Genomic DNA, 19,972 nt, shown 5'->3' with positions numbered 1-19,972 from the left:
CGCCCTTTGTAATCCTCCTTATACCGTACCCCACCCCCGCCCTTTGTAATCCTCCTTATACCGTACCCAACCCCCGCCCTTTGTAAGCCTCCTTATACCGTACCCAACCCCCGCCCTTTGTAAGCCTCCTTATACCGTACCCAACCCCCGCCCTTTGTAAGCCTCCTTATACCGTACCCAACCCCCACCCTTTGTAAGCCTCCTTATACCGTACCCCACCGCCGCCCTTTGTTAGCCTCCTTATACCGTACCCAACCCCCACCCTTTGTAAGCCTCCTTATACCGTACCTCACCCCCGCCCTTTGTAAGCCTCCTTATACCGTACCCCGCCCCCGCCCTTTGTAATCCTCCTTATACCGTACCCAACCCCCGCCCTTTGTAAGCCTCCTTATACCGTACCCCACCCCCGCCCTTTGTAAGCCTCCTTATACCGTACCCAACCCCTTGTAAGCCTCCTTATACCGTACCCCACCGCCGCCCTTTGTAAGCCTCCTTATACCGTACCCCACCCCCACCCTTTGTAAGCCTCCTTATACCGTACCCCACCCCTGCCCTTTGTAATCCTCCTTATACCGTACCCCACCCCCGCCCTTTGTAAGCCTCCTTATACCGTACCCCACCCCCGCCCTTTGTAATTCTCCTTATACCGTACCCCACCCCCGCCCTTTGTAATCCTCCTTATACCGTACCCCACCGCCGCCCTTTGTAAGCCTCCTTATACCGTACCCCACCGCCGCCCTTTGTAAGCCTGCTTATACCGTACCCCGCCCCCGCCCTTTGTAATCCTCCTTATACCGTACCCAACCCCCGCCCTTTGTAAGCCTCCTTATACCGTACCCCACCGCCGCCCTTTGTAAGCCTCCTTATACCGTACCCAACCCCCGCCCTTTGTAAGCCTCCTTATACCGTACCCAACCCCCACCCTTTGTAAGCCTCCTTATACCGTACCCCACCGCCGCCCTTTGTTAGCCTCCTTATACCGTACCCAACCCCCACCCTTTGTAAGCCTCCTTATACCGTACCTCACCCCCGCCCTTTGTAAGCCTCCTTATACCGTACCCAACCCCCACCCTTTGTAAGCCTCCTTATACCGTACCCCACCGCCGCCCTTTGTTAGCCTCCTTATACCGTACCCAACCCCCACCCTTTGTAAGCCTCCTTATACCGTACCCCACCGCCGCCCTTTGTTAGCCTCCTTATACCGTACCCAACCCCCACCCTTTGTAAGCCTCCTTATACCGTACCTCACCCCCGCCCTTTGTAAGCCTCCTTATACCGTACCCCACCGCCGCCCTTTGTAAGCCTCCTTATACCGTACCCAACCCCCGCCCTTTGTAAGCCTCCTTATACCGTACCCAACCCCCACCCTTTGTAAGCCTCCTTATACCGTACCCCACCGCCGCCCTTTGTTAGCCTCCTTATACCGTACCCAACCCCCACCCTTTGTAAGCCTCCTTATACCGTACCTCACCCCCGCCCTTTGTAAGCCTCCTTATACCGTACCCCACCCCCGCCCTTTGTAATCCTCCTTAAACCGTACCCCACCGCCGCCCTTTGTTAGCCTCCTTATACCGTACCCAACCCCCGCCCTTTGTAAGCCTCCTTATATCGTACCCAACCCCCACCCTTTGTAAGCCTCCTTATACCGTACCCAACCCCCACCCTTTGTAAGCCTCCTTATACCGTACCCCACCCCGCCCTTTGTAATCCTCCTTATACCGTACCCCACCCCCGCCCTTTGTAATCCTCCTTATACCGTACCCAACCCCTTGTAAGCCTCCTTATACCGTACCCCACCGCCGCCCTTTGTAAGCCTCCTTATACCGTACCCCACCCCCGCCCTTTGTAAGCCTCCTTATACCGTACCCCACCCCTGCCCTTTGTAATCCTCCTTATACCGTACCCCACCCCCGCCCTTTGTAAGCCTCCTTATACCGTACCCCACCCCCGCCCTTTGTAATTCTCCTTATACCGTACCCCACCCCGCCCTTTGTAATCCTCCTTATACCGTACCCAACCCCCGCCCTTTGTAAGCCTCCTTATATCGTACCCAACCCCCACCCTTTGTAAGCCTCCTTATACCGTACCCAACCCCCACCCTTTGTAAGCCTCCTTATACCGTACCCCACCCCGCCCTTTGTAATCCTCCTTATACCGTACCCCACCCCCGCCCTTTGTAAACCTCCTTATACCGTACCCCACCCACGCCCTTTGTAAGACTCCTTATACCGTACCTCACCCCCCCTTTGTAAGCCTCCTTATACCGTACCCCACCCCCGCCCTTTGTAAGACTCCTTATACCGTACCAACCCTTTGTAATCCTCCTTATACCGTACCCCACCCCCGCCCTTTGTAAGACTCCTTATACCGTACCTCACCCCCCCTTTGTAAGCCTCCTTATACCGTACCCCACAACCGCCATTTGTAAGCCTCCTTATACCGTACCCCACCCCTGCCCTTTGTAATCCTCCTTATACCGTACCCCACCCCCGCCCTTTGTAAGCCTCCTTATACCGTACCCCACCCCCGCCCTTTGTAATCCTCCTTATACCGTACCCCACCCCCGCCCTTTGTAAGACTCCTTATACCGTACCCAACCCTTTGTAAGCCTCCTTATACCGTACCCCACCCCCGCCCTTTGTAAGCCTCCTTATACCGTACCCAACCCCTTGTAAGCCTCCTTATACCGTACCCCACCGCCGCCCTTTGTAAGCCTCCTTATACCGTACCCCACCCCCGCCCTTTGTAAGCCTCCTTATACCGTACCCCACCCCTGCCCTTTGTAATCCTCCTTATACCGTACCCCACCCCCGCCCTTTGTAAGCCTCCTTATACCGTACCCCACCCCCGCCCTTTGTAATTCTCCTTATACCGTACCCCACCCCCGCCCTTTGTAATCCTCCTTATACCGTACCCCACCGCCGCCCTTTGTAAGCCTCCTTATACCGTACCCCACCGCCGCCCTTTGTAAGCCTCCTTATACCGTACCCCGCCCCCGCCCTTTGTAATCCTCCTTATACCGTACCCAACCCCCGCCCTTTGTAAGCCTCCTTATACCGTACCCCACCGCCGCCCTTTGTAAGCCTCCTTATACCGTACCCAACCCCCGCCCTTTGTAAGCCTCCTTATACCGTACCCAACCCCCACCCTTTGTAAGCCTCCTTATACCGTACCTCACCGCCGCCCTTTGTAATCCTCCTTAAACCGTACCCCACCGCCGCCCTTTGTTAGCCTCCTTATACCGTACCCAACCCCCGCCCTTTGTAAGCCTCCTTATATCGTACCCAACCCCCACCCTTTGTAAGCCTCCTTATACCGTACCCAACCCCCACCCTTTGTAAGCCTCCTTATACCGTACCCCACCCCGCCCTTTGTAATCCTCCTTATACCGTACCCCACCCCCGCCCTTTGTAATCCTCCTTATACCGTACCCCACCCACGCCCTTTGTAAGACTCCTTATACCGTACCTCACCCCCCCTTTGTAAGCCTCCTTATACCGTACCCCACAACCGCCCTTTGTAAGCCTCCTTATACCGTACCCCACCCCTGCCCTTTGTAATCCTCCTTATACCGTGCCCCACCCCCGCCCTTTGTAAGCCTCCTTATACCGTACCCCACCCCCGCCCTTTGTAATCCTCCTTATACCGTACCCCACCCCGCCCTTTGTAATCCTCCTTATACCGTACCCCACCCCCGCCCTTTGTAATCCTCCTTATACCGTACCCCACCCACGCCCTTTGTAAGACTCCTTATACCGTACCTCACCCCCCCCCTTTGTAAGCCTCCTTATACCGTACCCCACAACCGCCCTTTGTAAGCCTCCTTATACCGTACCCCACCCCTGCCCTTTGTAATCCTCCTTATACCGTACCCCACCCCCGCCCTTTGTAAGCCTCCTTATACCGTACCCCACCCCCGCCCTTTGTAATCCTCCTTATACCGTACCCCACCCCCGCCCTTTGTAAGACTCCTTATACCGTACCCAACCCTTTGTAAGCCTCCTTATACCGTACCCGACCCCCGCCCTTTGTAATTCTCCTTATACCGTACCCCACCCCCGCCCTTTGTAATCCTCCTTATACCGTACCCCACCCCCGCCCTTTGTAAGCCTCCTTATAGCGTACCCAACCCCTTGTAAGCCTCCTTATACCGTACCCCACCGCCGCCCTTTGTAAGCCTCCTTATACCGTACCCCACCCCCGCCCTTTGTAAGCCTCCTTATACCGTACCCCACCCCTGCCCTTTGTAATCCTCCTTATACCGTACCCCACCCCCGCCCTTTGTAAGCCTCCTTATACCGTACCCCACCCCCGCCCTTTGTAATCCTCCTTATACCGTACCCCACCCCCGCCCTTTGTAAGACTCCTTATACCGTACCCAACCCTTTGTAATCCTCCGTATACCGTACCCCACCCCCGCCCTTTGTAAGACTCCTTATACCGTACCTCACCCCCCCCCCTTTGTAAGCCTCCTTATACCGTACCCCACAACCGCCCTTTGTAAGCCTCCTTATACCGTACCCCACCCCTGCCCTTTGTAATCCTCCTTATACCGTACCCCACCCCCGCCCTTTGTAAGCCTCCTTATACCGTACCCCACCCCCGCCCTTTGTAATCCTCTTTATACCGTACCCCACCCCCGCCCTTTGTAAGACTCCTTATACCGTACCCAACCCTTTGTAAGCCTCCTTATACCGTACCCCACCCCCGCCCTTTGTAAGCCTCCTTATACCGTACCCAACCCCTTGTAAGCCTCCTTATACCGTACCCCACCGCCGCCCTTTGTAAGCCTCCTTATACCGTACCCCACCCCCGCCCTTTGTAAGCCTCCTTATACCGTACCCCACCCCTGCCCTTTGTAATCCTCCTTATACCGTACCCCACCCCCGCCCTTTGTAAGCCTCCTTATACCGTACCCCACCCCCGCCCTTTGTAATCCTCCTTATACCGTACCCCACCCCCGCCCTTTGTAAGACTCCTTATACCGTACCCAACCCTTTGTAAGCCTCCTTATACCGTACCCCACCCCCGCCCTTTGTAATTCTCCTTATACCGTACCCCACCCCCGCCCTTTGTAATCCTCCTTATACCGTACCCCACCGCCGCCCTTTGTAAGCCTCCTTATACCGTACCCCACCGCCGCCCTTTGTAAGCCTCCTTATACCGTACCCCACCCCCGCCCTTTGTAAGCCTCCTTATACCGTACCCCACCCCTGCCCTTTGTAATCCTCCTTATACCGTACCCCATCCCCGCCCTTTGTAAGCCTCCTTATACCGTACCCCACCCCCGCCCTTTGTAATCCTCCTTATACCGTACCCCACCCCCGCCCTTTGTAAGACTCCTTATACCGTACCCAACCCTTTGTAATCCTCCTTATACCGTACCCCACCCCCGCCCTTTGTAAGCCTCCTTATACCGTACCCAACCCCTTGTAATCCTCCTTATACCGTACCCCACCGCCGCCCTTTGTAAGCCTCCTTATACCGTACCCCACCCCCGCCCTTTGTAAGCCTCCTTATACCGTACCCCACCCCTGCCCTTTGTAATCCTCCTTATACCGTACCCCATCCCCGCCCTTTGTAAGCCTCCTTATACCGTACCCCACCCCCGCCCTTTGTAATCCTCCTTATACCGTACCCCACCCCCGCCCTTTGTAAGACTCCTTATACCGTACCCAACCCTTTGTAATCCTCCTTATACCGTACCCCACCCCCGCCCTTTGTAAGCCTCCTTATACCGTACCCAACCCCTTGTAAGCCTCCTTATACCGTACCCCACCGCCGCCCTTTGTAAGCCTCCTTATACCGTACCCCACCCCCGCCCTTTGTAAGACTTCTTATACCGTACCCCACCCCGCCCTTTGTAAGCCTCCTTATACCGTACCCCACCCCTGCCCTTTGTAAGCCTCCTTATACCGTACCCCACCGCCGCCCTTTGTAAGCCTCCTTATACTGTACCCAACCCCCGCCCTTTGTAAGCCTCCTTATACCGTACCTTCCCCCCGCCCTTTGTAATCCTCCTTATACCGTACCCCACCCCCGCCCTTTGTAAGCCTCCTTATACCGTACCCAACCCCTTGTAAGCCTCCTTATACCGTACCCCACCGCCGCCCTTTGTAAGCCTCCTTATACCGTACCCCACCCCCGCCCTTTGTAAGCCTCCTTATACCGTACCCCACCCCTGCCCTTTGTAATCCTCCTTATACCGTACCCCACCCCCGCCCTTTGTAAGCCTCCTTATACCGTACCCCACCCCCGCCCTTTGTAATCCTCCTTATACCGTACCCCACCCCCGCCCTTTGTAAGCCTCCTTATACCGTACCCAACCCCTTGTAAGCCTCCTTATACCGTACCCCACCACCGCCCTTTGTAAGCCTCCTTATACCGTACCCCACCCCCGCCCTTTGTAAGGCTCCTTATACCGTACCCCACCCCCGCCCTTTGTAAGCCTCCTTATACCGTACCCCACCCCTGCCCTTTGTAAGCCTCCTTATACCGTACCCCACCCCTGCCCTTTGTAAGCCTCCTTATACCGTACCCCACCGCCGCCCTTTGTAAGCCTCCTTATATCGTACCTTCCCCCGCCCTTTGTAATGTAAGCCTCATTTGGATTTTTTTTTGGTTGGAATCTTTTAAACAGCTATTGTTTTCCGAATCCGAAATTGCCGACCGTCGCACCCGTTTTATTTCTGATTACCGGTAGTTAAACCGGGAAAGTCCGACTCTATTTATTTTTGGACTCATCGAAGATCCCATTTACTTCTTTAGCCATAGCCTCCGGTTTGACAGAGACGATGTTAAAGAAATTAGTTTCCTCTTTATTTCGCTTGTTCGAATAGACCTAATTAGGTTTCGTTCCCTCCCGGGATTTTCAATTTAAATATATTTGAATTAAGTCCTAGCCACCGTGTCCGTTTTCCATTTGCGCCTGCCTACAATTCTTTCGTTCCGTTTGTCGATTGTAACTTTTTTTGTCTAATTATATCACTACTCCTTTAACCTCCTTTAATTGGGAAATTTAATGAAGGGAACGTATATTTGTATTATCGTAAATTGTACATAATGGATTCTATAAAATGAAAATTTTATTCAATTTCGTATGTTTGTTTTTCAATTTCGAATTTAACCCGTAACAGGAATCCATACCTATACTTGGAATGCTTATCGCGGCAGATTTTCATCTCGATGTGGCTGACGTTTTTTTTGACGTCACTATGTTAACTTAACAAACAACAACGTGAGAGGGGAGCGCGCGCAATGAGATTTTTTTCTCTCGTAGGCGGGGCCAAAGCCGTCAGAGTGATCTTACCATTCGTGATACGGCAGGATAAGCATTCCAAGTAAATATTTCGAAGTTAATCGCGTTCATTTTTGCGTTTAAATTTCGAAGGTTTGCCGGAAAATATGGATAAGGGCGTCACCACATTCAGAATTTATTAATCGCTTTTATTTAAAGGTAGTATCTACGAACGAGTTACGACAGAGGTTATTTAAGACTTTCCCGGAGATCCCGGAAAAAAATTTAAGTTTGTTTCACTCGCGACGGCATTCCATTTTATCCTCGCGTATCTTTTACAATAGCATTGCGCAGCTGGTTAGTGGTTATTTCAAGTGGAAGGGGCCTCGCCTCTTCTCGGGTCCTCTCCAATAAATATCTGGAAATTAGCAACCGTCTAATTACTACACAGGAGAAGAGACTCCAGGCTGAGCAAGAACTAATTAGTTTAGAAGTCTCCGCTTATCCAAAGTTCGCCTCCGGAAACTTTCACCCCAAATTTTCGCTAAAACGTACACTTTCTCTTCAGCAGCGACCCGTCTTTTTCCTCCCGGCTATTGTTTTCCTCCCGAAATTCCTGGCCTTTCGCGAACGGACAGTCTTCTTCGTCAGCTCGGTTCCTCTTTTTAGCCGCCCCCTTTTTAATGAATTAAAAGTGGCGGGGCACAAGCCAGTGGGGGGGACGCCGAGAGAAAACCGAATGCTTTTGATTTGAAACATTTACCGGAAGAGTAAAACGCTTCCTTCGAAAGCCCCTTATCTCGACCTCGCTCGGTTTCGCTAATTTGAACGGGCTATATATATCCTTTTTTATTATTATTATTATTGCATTTGGCTGGCCCTTTTCACTGAGCTTTTTTCCCCGTCCATTATATAGGAGCGTGAAGGTAGACGGCGCGCCACCTGCGATTCGTCAGAATGCGATCCCTTCCGCAACCAAAGTACCCTCTTTCGGAGAGCGGTATATACGTATTGGACAAAAGTAAGCGTACCACATATACGCCCTTGATTTATCTCACCATTCTCGCCTAGCTAATTCGTGGATTATTAAAGGTGGAGTTATTTGATTAGGAATTTCGAATATTTTTTTTTAAGTTAATTACCGTCATTTCCATCCAGCTTAATTTCTCGACTCACAAGGAGACGACCCGAGGTGTTACACACCGATTTTGTTCAAACTCAGGGGAATGGTAGACCTTCATGTAACTTGAAAAATCCTAAAGGGAATTTATTCAATGGGCAACGGTTTTACCATGGCAACGAAAAATGTTTTTGACAACATAAAATGGAAATTTTCCCATTGGAAATAACATGGGATTTGGACCTCTGAAAGATTTAAAAAAATTGAAATATTTTAAAATACCACAATTATTTAATTTTTTTTTTAAATTGACGAAAAAAATCAAAATTGATCACATTTTGATCAATTTGAACTAAATGGGTGAAAATGAACCGATATGGCTTAAATAGGAAAAATTTCAATTTTATGTTGTCAAAAACATTTTTCGTTGCCATGGCAAAACCGTTACCCATTGAATAAATTCCCTTCAGGATTTTTCAAGTTACATGAAGGTCTACCAATCCCTCGAGTTTGAACGAAATCGGTGTGTAACACCTCGGGTCGTCTCCTTGTCAGTGACGGTGAAACGTGTCTATTTTTCGCGGCTTTATTTCTTTGTTTTTCATATCTGTTTAACTTTAAATGAACTTTATTTAAATAATAGCTCGGACTTATAGATGGCAACGTTGTCAGACGTTACTTTTATTAATCACCTTATTACGAAGATAAAGCCTAATTATAAAACCGACAGAATTTTCAAAGTTGAAAGGGTCTGGTGGTAGCGGTTTATCCCTCTCTACGGAGAATAGCAAAATTGACCCTTCGCGAGAGATCAAAAGAACGGAAAATCCCGAGTCAGGAACAAAGGAGAAAATACAAACTTTTTTCTAGTCTTGGCCGAGGCCTAAACCGATAAGGGAACTCGTTCAATTGTTAATTTTTAATTGGGGAATTTGAAAACTCGGGAAAGCTTTTTTGGTAGCGTTTACTTTAGTTCAATACCTTATCTTTTTCTCTCCGAGTCTTCTCGATTTCGGATTGCTTTTCTCGATTTGGTCACCCCCCCCCCCGGGTGAACTTTCTTGATTTTGAGCCTATTCTCCCTCTCTCCATTGGTGTACTTTATTCGTTTGGCGTATTGGAAACCCTTATCTACGATTTCTTCATTCTTTTCTTCCCTTTCGACTCAATCTATAGATCTACCCTCCGAGGTCGTAGCAAATCGACTAGCCTACCCCTTCTTCTACGAACTACTTTTGTATTCATTCAATCAAAAGTGCTTTTATTTGCGTTTAATTTATTACTAATTGCTGACGTGTTTCGTCTCGAAACAATGTTGGTTATAATTTGTTTTACTGATTTTACGGCGCTTTAATCATAAAGCTAGGCTAATAATAATAATAATAATAATAATCAGCTAGGCTAATAATAATAATAATAATAATAATCAGCTAGGCTAATAATAATAATAATAATCAGCTAGGCTAATAATAATAATCAGCTAGGCTAATAATAATAATAATAATCAGCTAGGCTAATAATAATAATAATCAGCTAGGCTAATAATAATAATAATAATAATCAGCTAGGCTAATAATAATAATAATAATCAGCTAGACTAATAATAATAATAATAATCAGCTAGGCTAATAATAATAATAATAATCAGCTAGGCTAATAATAATAATAATCAGCTAGGCTAATAATAATAATAATCAGCTAGGCTAATAATAATAATAATAATCAGCTAGGCTAATAATAATAATAATAATAGTAATCAGCTAGGCTAATAATAATAATAATCAGCTAGGCTAATAATAATAATAATAATCAGCTAGGCTAATAATAATAATAATCAGCTAGGCTAATAATAATAATAATAATCAGCTAGGCTAATAATAATAATAATAATAATCAGCTAGGCTAATAATAATAATAATAATCAGCTAGGCTAATAATAATAATAATCAGCTAGGCTAATAATAATAATAATAATCAGCTAGGCTAATAATTATAATAATAATCAGCTAGGCTAATAATAATAATAATAATCAGCTAGGCTAATAATAATAATAATCAGCTAGGCTAATAATAATAATAATCAGCTAGGCTAATAATAATAATAATCAGCTAGGCTAATAATAATAATAATAATCAGCTAGGCTAATAATAATAATAATCAGCTAGGCTAATAATAATAATAATCAGCTAGGCTAATAATAATAATAATAATAATCAGCTAGGCTAATAATAATAATAATAATCAGCTAGGCTAATACATTTAATAAACATGTTGACTCAGTAGCTATATTAAAGCCAATTACGGTACCTATATACTGAATCAAAACAGGAGGATTTTTAATTCGGAAACACTTCAGACAATTATATCATTCATTAATATACCCTCACCTTACCTTCTGTATTTCTATCTGGGGTAATACCTCCTATTTAAATCTAAATAGACTCTTATTGTGAGAATTATTGGTAATAAACCATTTCTTTCCTACACAGAGCCAATTTTTAAATCCCTTAGAATTTTAAATATTTTTCAAATTTATGATCTATCATGTCTTGTACAAATTTTTAAGTCCTTAAATTCGGATATTTATAATCCATTCTATTTTAATAATAATGGTTGTTATGATACTAGACAATCTCGAATTCTGATGGAAGAATTCGCGCGTACAAAACTTAAGTTCTGTTCAATTTTTTGCAAAGCTGTGAAATGTTTTAATCAATCTGATCTACCGTTAAATACAAGTATTGAAATTTATAGATCGCTTGCTAGAATCTACATTACTAATAGACCTGATTACTGGTCATAGTGTCACAATTTCTGTATTCAAATCACTTGTATGCTTATGTTTATTTACTTTTATTATTTCTTTTTTCTAAACCCTAGGCCTAAAAGTGGTTTTTCGACTTGGCCATGCCAAATAAAACCTGTAACCTCTATGTTGTTGTTATTAAAGAATTATTATTATTATACCCAAGGCACACCTTAGGCCTAAGTCATCGAGCGACTTTTAAAGCCTTTAATTCAGGTGGCCGGGTTACAATGCGTAGGAGGGTGGTGGCAAGCCCGCAAGCCACGCGAGCCAACAGCTTCCGACACTAAATATTACCGTTAACCTCAACAAGTTTTTATGGAAGGGGAATCCGAAGAGCTCGGGGAAACCTTTACTACTTAAACTTTTTAAAGAGTTTTTGGAGCGCGTTTTAAGTTAATTTTACCTGTTTTGAAAATTAGAAAATTGGATTAATAATTACTGAAGTATATAATATATTCGTAAAGAGAAGTATCCAGCTCCCTATAAACCCTTAATTACGCAGGCTGTCCCTGAAAAGATAATACATATTGGTGTGGGTGAATTATATGGTTTCAAAATCAGTAATTTAGCTCATTAAGTCGGTACTTATCAGTCTTAGTGTATAGATTATTTTCCCTACGCGTTTTCTAGTTTAGTCTATTATTTTTCAATTAACGTAGGTAGGCCAAGTAATACGCGAGGTTATTTTTGCGTTTTCCGCGGTTTGGCGAATAATTCAATGCCATTTTAACCTATCTCGAACCTACGAAAATACCCGTTTCATTTTTATGACCTATAGATGTATACTTCTTTTATCAGATATATATTATATACTCCTGACAATACATAGAAATTTAATGAGAAAATATACTTAACGTTACGAATTAAGCGGACAAAGGTGAGTCTTTATCGGTATATTTTATGATCTATACGCAACGACTAGAACATTTTAGTGTTTATTCTTGGCCTCATTGAAGACTAAGAACAAAGCGTCCTTTGTAAAGCTTATTCTCTCAATTTCGGTGGCATCTCCGTCCTTTCTTAGCATCCGGAGGCGCGGAAATAATTACCGACGGAAAGTATCGGATAATATAATTATTTAGAGGACGGACTCCACTTTCTCTCATCGGATCTCTATCAGAACGCTATAAAGCTATTATCTATAGACGGAGCCTTTTAGTGGAGCTATAAGCGCGCCGCCCGGATGGTGCTAATGTCGGCAAAGATAGACGCGTATAAAAACTCGATAGAGCGTCCGGAAAGAAAACTACTTTCTTACGTACTCAGTTTGGCTGGATGGCAATGTAGCTCCTTCCGCCAAAGAAAAAGCAAATCGTGGACTTTATTGATCGCTTAATAGATCGGCGCTCTCTTGAAGTAATGAGCTAGCCAACGGAAAGTTCAGAAGCGACCGCAAAAAAGACCCTTTCTTATTGCCAACGTAAATTTGCCATTCGACCTCTACTCGAGTCGAACCTCACTCGATACTCCGGTCGAATGGAGCTGGGTGGGTGAAATCTTTCGACTTCTCTGCTAGTTTGAAGTGTCAGTAGTCGCTCTTTGCCACTAATTTAGGTACGACCATCGTTACGGTCAGGCTTTTCTTAGTTTGTCCAATTTGGTAACAGAGTCCATTCCTCCTCCTCCTCTCTCTCTCTCTCTCTCCCTCTCTCTTTCCTAGCTGAGTCGCGAGCCTAGAGACCACGGGATTCAATAAAAGTCCAACAGCAAAATCACCCTAAAGATAAACAGTTCATTTTAGATCCTATAGAAATCTAGGGGTCGTCACCGTCGTCTCCGTCTTTATCACGGTTGATATGTCTGTCTAAAACAAAAACAGTTTTAATGAACGTATTTTCAATCGCTATGTCGTTATCTTGGAATAAAAATATCGTGATTTGAGGTTTTTGGGAAATTCTACTTTAAAGAATTTATAAATAAAAATAAAAAATAAATAAAACTAAAAATAAAAAATAAAAATAAAAATAAAAATAAAAATAAAATAAAAACCGACTTAATTTGGAACATCCTTTAAGCTTTCACTTATTTACAAAAGGGATCAAGTTAGGTTACATTAAATTAATCAATAAAGTTTACACAATCATTTTAAACATTCATTTTTCTTAAAGGAAAAGTCCAGGTTGGGTAAAACTTGGGTCTATTTGAAAGATCATGTTTAAATATACTCAAAAATATCAGTCGTAAAATTGTATCTTTTTTTAATGACGAGAAATTAATTTTTAAACGAGCGAAATTTACCCGCCAAGCGATCTGCCATTTTCTTTCGCCTTCCCTCCGCAGACCGCACGCGGAGCAAGCGCGCGCAGGGAACAGAGCACTGTTGTAGCGCGAACAGCGCGTGATTAAAGTCCTAAAACGTCACCGCGAAACAAAATGGCAGATCGCTTGGCGGGTAAATTTGGCTCGTTTAAAAATTAATTTCTCGTCATTAAAAGAAGATACAATTTTACGATTGATATTTTTGAGTTTATTTAAATATGATCTTTCAAATAAATCCAAATCTTACCCAACCTGAACTTTTCCTTTAACTAAGTTCAGTGTTTCGCATGATTTTAAGCAATTCGGTGACTTATTCACGTCGGGCAAACAACAATGTCCCACTCTGTCACTTGGCTAGACCTACACCTTATTTTATTGTCGTGCCCAAGTACTGCAGTCGACGTAGAGGCTCTAATGTGGCGAGCATAGTGCCGACTCTATCCTGTGGAGTCTTGGTTTGGTTTTGGGGAAGACAGGCATCTGGCAATGGTGAAACATTTGTAGTGAGTTGGCAAAAATTAAAAAGCGAATGGCAACGTACAAATAGGTCCCAAGTAAAAGTATAACTTAAAAAAGTTTAGATATTGCAAATGCTTATGTCAAAATACTGCGAATTTTATACCATACGTTTGTTTGTTCTTTTTATCTCTACAGTACCACCCCCTCCCCATTTTACATGTAGCAAATAAATCTTGAATTAAGACATTCGGTGTATTGAAACCATGCTACTAATCTATTTCTTGAAGAGATATGTCCCTATAGCATTCCTATGGTTTCTATGTTAAGTTACTATAGGCCCAATAATGACCAAATTTAATAACGGGACAGCCGTGTAATATAATTAGAAAGTCTAATATAGACCGGGCAGCCTTATCCATAAGGCAGACTAGGCAAAGTGCCTAGGGCCTAAGAACATTTTTTAAATTAGGGCCTACGATTCCATTTAATAAAGCTTACGAAGGTCCGAATAGAGGGTAAATGAGATTTTTGCCTAAGGCCTACTGAAGGTTTAAAAAGGCCCTGAATATATCTGCGCCGTTATACGAACTTAGGTATTATTATTCGGCCCCTGGTAGCGCACTCTACACTGGGCAGTGGTGCGCAACGGCTGGAACACTTCTACAGGCGCTCGCTCTATTTTTCACCTATTTGGTTAACGGCTAGAACATCTGTCACTCTAAAATTCTTTGCTTTATTTATGTTTGTGTTCGTGTCTACCTGAATTTACCGTTACTTTGAGGTTTTTAAACGTAGCCTAGTATTTGTTTTGATTAGTTTCTGTAACTGATATTTGTTTTAGTTACCTTGAAGTTGGAGCCGTTGCTACATAAATGTTCCTAAATAAGCCAGTTTAAATATTTGTTTTCTTACCTTCAGAGTCTGAAGGAAAGAAAACAAATCAAGTATCCCGAAATATTGAAACTTATAGCTGAACCGTATGGCCTCCTTTAATTCTACGATACTTGACCGGTCTTTTCCCAAGTATTTGGTCCTCGTAAAATTCTAGTTCGCAGTTGCAGTGGTCTTTTATCGATATTGATTCGCGTAAAATTCCACTTCGAACGTTTATAGGTCTTTGAAATTCTTATCCTTTTAATTCGACATCAAACCCTATACGTTAAGAAGGAGACGTAAGTACCGAAGACGCGTCGCGTAGTTACGTATGATATTGACTCTGCGGAATGCGTAGATCGGAGTATTTATGTCTCCGTTCGCCATTATAAATTCGGCTCTGCCCGATGCGCATTTCAAATTATTCGTTTAGTTTTGGGGGCTTCGCGTTATATTTGCATAATTAATCTCGTTTCCTCATCTTGTTTCCTTTATGATGTCGCTCGAGCGCGTTATACTAATGGAGAAATGTTATATTGGCGGAGATGAAAGAGAGAAAGAGAGAGAGAGAGAGTGAGAGAGAGAGAGAGAGAGACAGCTCCGGTAGAGGTATCCCGACCCCAAATACTGTCTCTTCCACTATATGGTCTCTTTGTCGTAAGCGCCCCTTATTGGTAGTAAATCTTGGAAATGGCGCTTAAGTAAGCAAAGCGGACGGGTGAAGGAGGATCGATTCTAGACATCCATAAAATATTTTAATATTTAGTCCATACGAGGGAATTAAATTAGACTCCGGACGATCGTATATTTTAGAGAGGCGCCTTTGGAACCGTAGTTGACGAACTGTATAAATCGAATCTGACGCGGGATCTTCCTTGCGATTTTTAGGCCTTCAAATTAGTCGCGATATTAATGAAAATATTTATACTCCGATAGCTTTCCAATATTAAATTTTATTAATTGTTTCAAAAATTTGTTTAAAACATTTCAGCGCGCTAGTAACGCGGATAAATCATTTTGAAATTTGAGCTAAACCTAGGGCTCTGATGTCACTTCGTCTGTTCCACCTATTTTCGCTTATCGCCTAGTTCTGACGTCGATCCTTAACGACCCAAATAGCGGTTATTTTAAACCTCAACTCCAAATATACAGTTTCCCTTCTCCGTTGTTTTGATAACCGCGAGTAGACGAGATGCTACAGTTGGAAAATAATAGGAGGGGAGTTCGCGTATACGTCCGAATAAATATTCATATTTCAAAAACTAGCGTTCAACGAGCTGAGGTCACGGAAGGGGAAACATCTTCGTAATTAGAAACCTAAATTTATCGTTCCTCATCGGCCGGGCCGCTTTTCCATCCCGCTTAAGAAGAAGAAGAAAAAAATTCCCCATCGAAATATTTGGAATTGGAAATTCGAACTTTCCCTTTCGTTTGGTATAGGTTCCAAGTACAGGCGCGTCTGTTCGAAATGACCAAAAGGGGAAAAGGAGAGTTTTGAATCATTTCCTTTCGTCACTTTCCCGGCCGCAATTCACATTTCTGTCTCTCTCTCTCCCCACCCCCGTCCCCCCTCCCCCACACTTCCCTTTAGATTTTTTTGCCTTAGTTTTCGAATGGCGTCACCCTCTACTTTGTATACGTAGTCGGATAGAACGACCGTGCCTGTCGGTGAACTGGCGGGTAATCCGGCTATTAAACTATTATAGCGAGCTGGGGGGTGGAAAGAGGTGGCACTCTCCTTTCTACGGAGAAGAGCGAGTGCGTGCGTGAGAGGGGCTAGATCACGGGCTACTTTTCAGGCATCCTCTCCAATTTCCACTCTTCTCTAGCACTTCCACTCCTTTTCCGAGGCAGGGCCGATGTCTCCCGCGTAGCGTGGTCGAACACATTTGGCTTTAAATACAGCCTCATCGATCTCGATAGAAGTTTATATTCTCTCTCTGCGCGTCGAATTCCCGGGTGTTCGGCTTCCAACGTAGCCCGAAAGACGTATAAAAACTCGTAGCTCTTCTTTTAGAAGATTTATAAACCGCCTTTTCCCCAAAAGTGCGCATTTTCGCCGCATAGCCGGCGAAATAAAACATTCCGCGGGAAAAATTTCTTTCTCTCTCCCTGCCTATAGCTATCTCTGGCTGGCTAGTCTTTTCCTCTTCCTCCGCGCGCGACTCTAAAATGTTTTTTTATTTCTTCTCGATGGTCTCTCGCGTTCGGATCTGGTAAGGCGCTCTATAACAATATCGCTCGGTATTAAGGGTCGAAGGAAGAGGGTGGTGGTGGCGAGGGTGGCGTGCGGGGACCACCCTCGATCCCCGCTCCGCTGACAATAGTAGCCCGGGTTTTATCTCCTCCCCGCTTCGTTTCCCCGTACTCTTCATCCCGCTTTGATATAGATTGTAGAGAGGAACTATATAGCGGCGTTGCGTTGCCCACGGTCGCGCGGGGTAACCGTTACCATGGCGACGCCAAAGAGGATGGAGAAATCAGCATCGAGGATGGAAGCGAGAGAGAGAGAGGGAGAAAAGTCGGTTCGTTGCTAGATAGAGCCGGCGGCGAACGACGTCGATGGCTGCACGAAGAGAGTGGCTTGGCCGATCGATTCCGCGTCCCTCGGAACCGTGATAAGTTAAGAACCCGCAAGAATCGCTATAAGACACCCGTCGTATTAGCGGAAGCGAAGAGCGCCTAAAAAAACAGAAAAAAATCTTTGGCCGACGCTCCGTCGTACCTCTTTCTATAGGCCGTCGTGTCCCTCTTAACACCCGAAGCACCCCGAAATCCAGAAGCACCCCTTAAATATCATTTGGCCTCCACGCGACTCCTTTCATCCCGGCATTCCAGTGGCGGAAGAAGAAGAGGGGTAGGGGCCCTTTCCGTCCCTCCCGCATTTCGCTCTCTCTCTTTACTCTAGCTGGCAGGACCCTTTCTCGCCGACTCCGTTCTCTGGTTCTCCTCTATTGAACGCTCCCGAGTTTCCCGAATCGGCCACTAGCGCGGTGGGGGGCCGCGCATTCTCCAGCGGTAGCCTCACCTCGGAAAGAAGCTCCGAACAGTGTCGGCCCATTTCGAAGCACTCTCGGAGCGCGAGGGGTTTTCGGTCGCTTCGCCCGGTGCCTCTCCCTGTTTTCCCGCGCGGTTTCCAACTCTTCCATCCTCTGTTATTCTCTCTCTCGAATCCCCCCGCTTCGGCTCGCGCTATAGATCGCGTTTTACGCGTCGCATCTGGCCACCGCGTATACCGGTACTTTTTTCTCCCGTCGGTCAAGAAAGGAGCGGCGGACGTCAGGCGATTTATTGTCGCTCGCTGCCGCCACCGCACCATTCTCCGCCAGTCCACCGGCGCATTACCAGTACCGAAGACCGGAAGCCACGACCACGAGTTGCCTCTTTAATAAACAGCCCCCAACGCGGTCTCTTCAACTTTAAAAAGGCGGATCGTAGTTATCGTCCCCGCTTTTTATTAGGGCGCCAACTTCGGGGTCAGTCATGCTTCGGTTCCCGGGTCAGAGGCGTGCCTCCGTCGCCACCGCCCCCGCGATACCCTGAGAAGAACTCGCGCTGTCTGACTCGTTAAAAGAAAGGTCGCTCCGAGCCGAAATACGTAAAAATCAAACTCTCGCTTTCTTCCAGGTATTTGTCCCGTCAGAGACGCGCGATCCGCCGCTTTTGAACGAGCTGATTCGAACGATTGTACTTTGAAGCGGTGTCGAACGATTAATCCTCCGCAGAGGATTTCTTCGCGTCTAATTGTTCGAGTTCGCGTTCCCAAAACTCGATCCTCGCGTCAAAGAGGGAGACTGGAGGAACGGCGGATTTAGTGTGGCGGCATGGCGGCGGTTCGGCGGCGGAAGGCGATGGCGACAGCCTTCGTCGTGTCGCTGATCGTCGACCTGACCCGAGCCTTGCCAGAGGTCATCAAAGTGGGTAAGTCCCTTCGGACCATTCCAGGTCCAAGTATACACTCCTCTTTGCGGTCCCCCCTTGAATCGCCTTTGTTTCATTATATCTTCCTTTTTATTTTTTTAAATCTGTATTATTATACCCAATAATTGGTCCTACGATCGTCTTGCGTATAGCTTTTTAAATATTTAATCTTTTCATAGATAAATATAACTTTAATATTAGATTATCCTAAAGCGCATTGGCTTAATTAAAAAAGATCAAAGCGATCTTCTCCTAATATTTGAAAGATAGTACAATATGTTTTGCTTGCTTATGAAAAAAATTAATTATATCGGCATATATATAAAAATTATGTATTTTTGGGAGAATGATTCGATAAATGATTAAATATGGCTAATAATAACAGCCGAAAAATTCCTCGAAGTTCATCTTGTTTCCGTTCGTTTCCGGAAAGAAATGGTACGCCTGGAAAAGGAAAGCTTCGTGCTTTAAGGAAAACGCTATTTCGAATTTGGCCACGAGATTGTTTCTGGCAGTGGCAATTTGTTGTTTGACGGAAATAAGGGAACGGCAAGAATGCACGCGCGGAGCACCAGTGGAAACGTTTCCGTTTTGGTATTCCAAGAACGTCCCTTCTATCTTCTCGAAAGAAAAGCCCCATCCCTCGCCTCTCGATCCTTAATTTTTGCCCACGCGCGATTCATCTGGGCAGCGCTATTTCCTTTCTCTCGATTTCGGTGACCCGGATGAAGGGTGGGAGGGGGGTAGTGTTGGCTCAACGTGGGTGTCTGTGAAAATGGGATTCCTTTATTCGGAATCTTCGTATGGAAATTAAGTCGGCGGCCAACGCGCGTTTATTCTTGTTTTTCAAAAGCGTTCCTTCCCCCCCCCCCCCCGCCTTCCTTATCTCTCCTTTTAGCGAATCGTCTTCCTTCGCTCTAAAAGCGTATTATAAAAGGAGAGAGATAGGGGGGGGGACGAAACGAACATTTGGGGAATTTTGTTTACTATTTATCACGGCGTAGACAAATTCGTGACTCTTATACGTAATTCCCGCCATAATTTCGCCAAATTCTGGTCATTCTCGGAAAAGAAATGTCCCTAAATGTGTGATACGAAATGCTCGCCAAATTTTGCGGGTTTTGGAGTTCGCATTAACTTTTACCGGATAACTCGGAAAATAGCGCGAGCTTTAATAGGCTTAAAAACCAATAGAAAAATTGCGTAATTATATTCTATTATTAAATCTGCTTATTCGCAATCGCAAAGGGTTCGCGTAATCCATTTTCAATTTTCCTTATCTTTAGAAATTTC

At 45.4% G+C, this 19,972-nt stretch overlaps 1 protein-coding gene across 1 annotated transcript in view; it reads left to right on the top strand.

Moving 5' to 3' along the window:
* The first annotated feature begins 17,607 nt into the window (after window positions 1-17,607).
* LOC149932701 (glutamate receptor ionotropic, kainate 2-like) overlaps window positions 17,608-19,972 on the top strand; it is a 113,956-nt gene continuing 111,591 nt past the window's right edge. The window contains exon 1 of the mRNA XM_090157496.1: window positions 17,608-18,679. Within this exon, the coding sequence (XP_090013622.1) occupies window positions 18,583-18,679 (97 nt within the window). The 5' untranslated portion in view covers window positions 17,608-18,582. The remainder of the gene's footprint in view (window positions 18,680-19,972) is intronic.

Source organism: Leiobunum rupestre, chromosome 8, assembly GCF_980474605.1.
Source record: "Leiobunum rupestre chromosome 8, qqLeiRupe1.1.hap1, whole genome shotgun sequence".
Lineage (NCBI taxonomy): Eukaryota > Metazoa > Arthropoda > Arachnida > Opiliones > Sclerosomatidae > Leiobunum > Leiobunum rupestre.
This window is presented reverse-complemented; position numbering and strand designations above follow the sequence as displayed.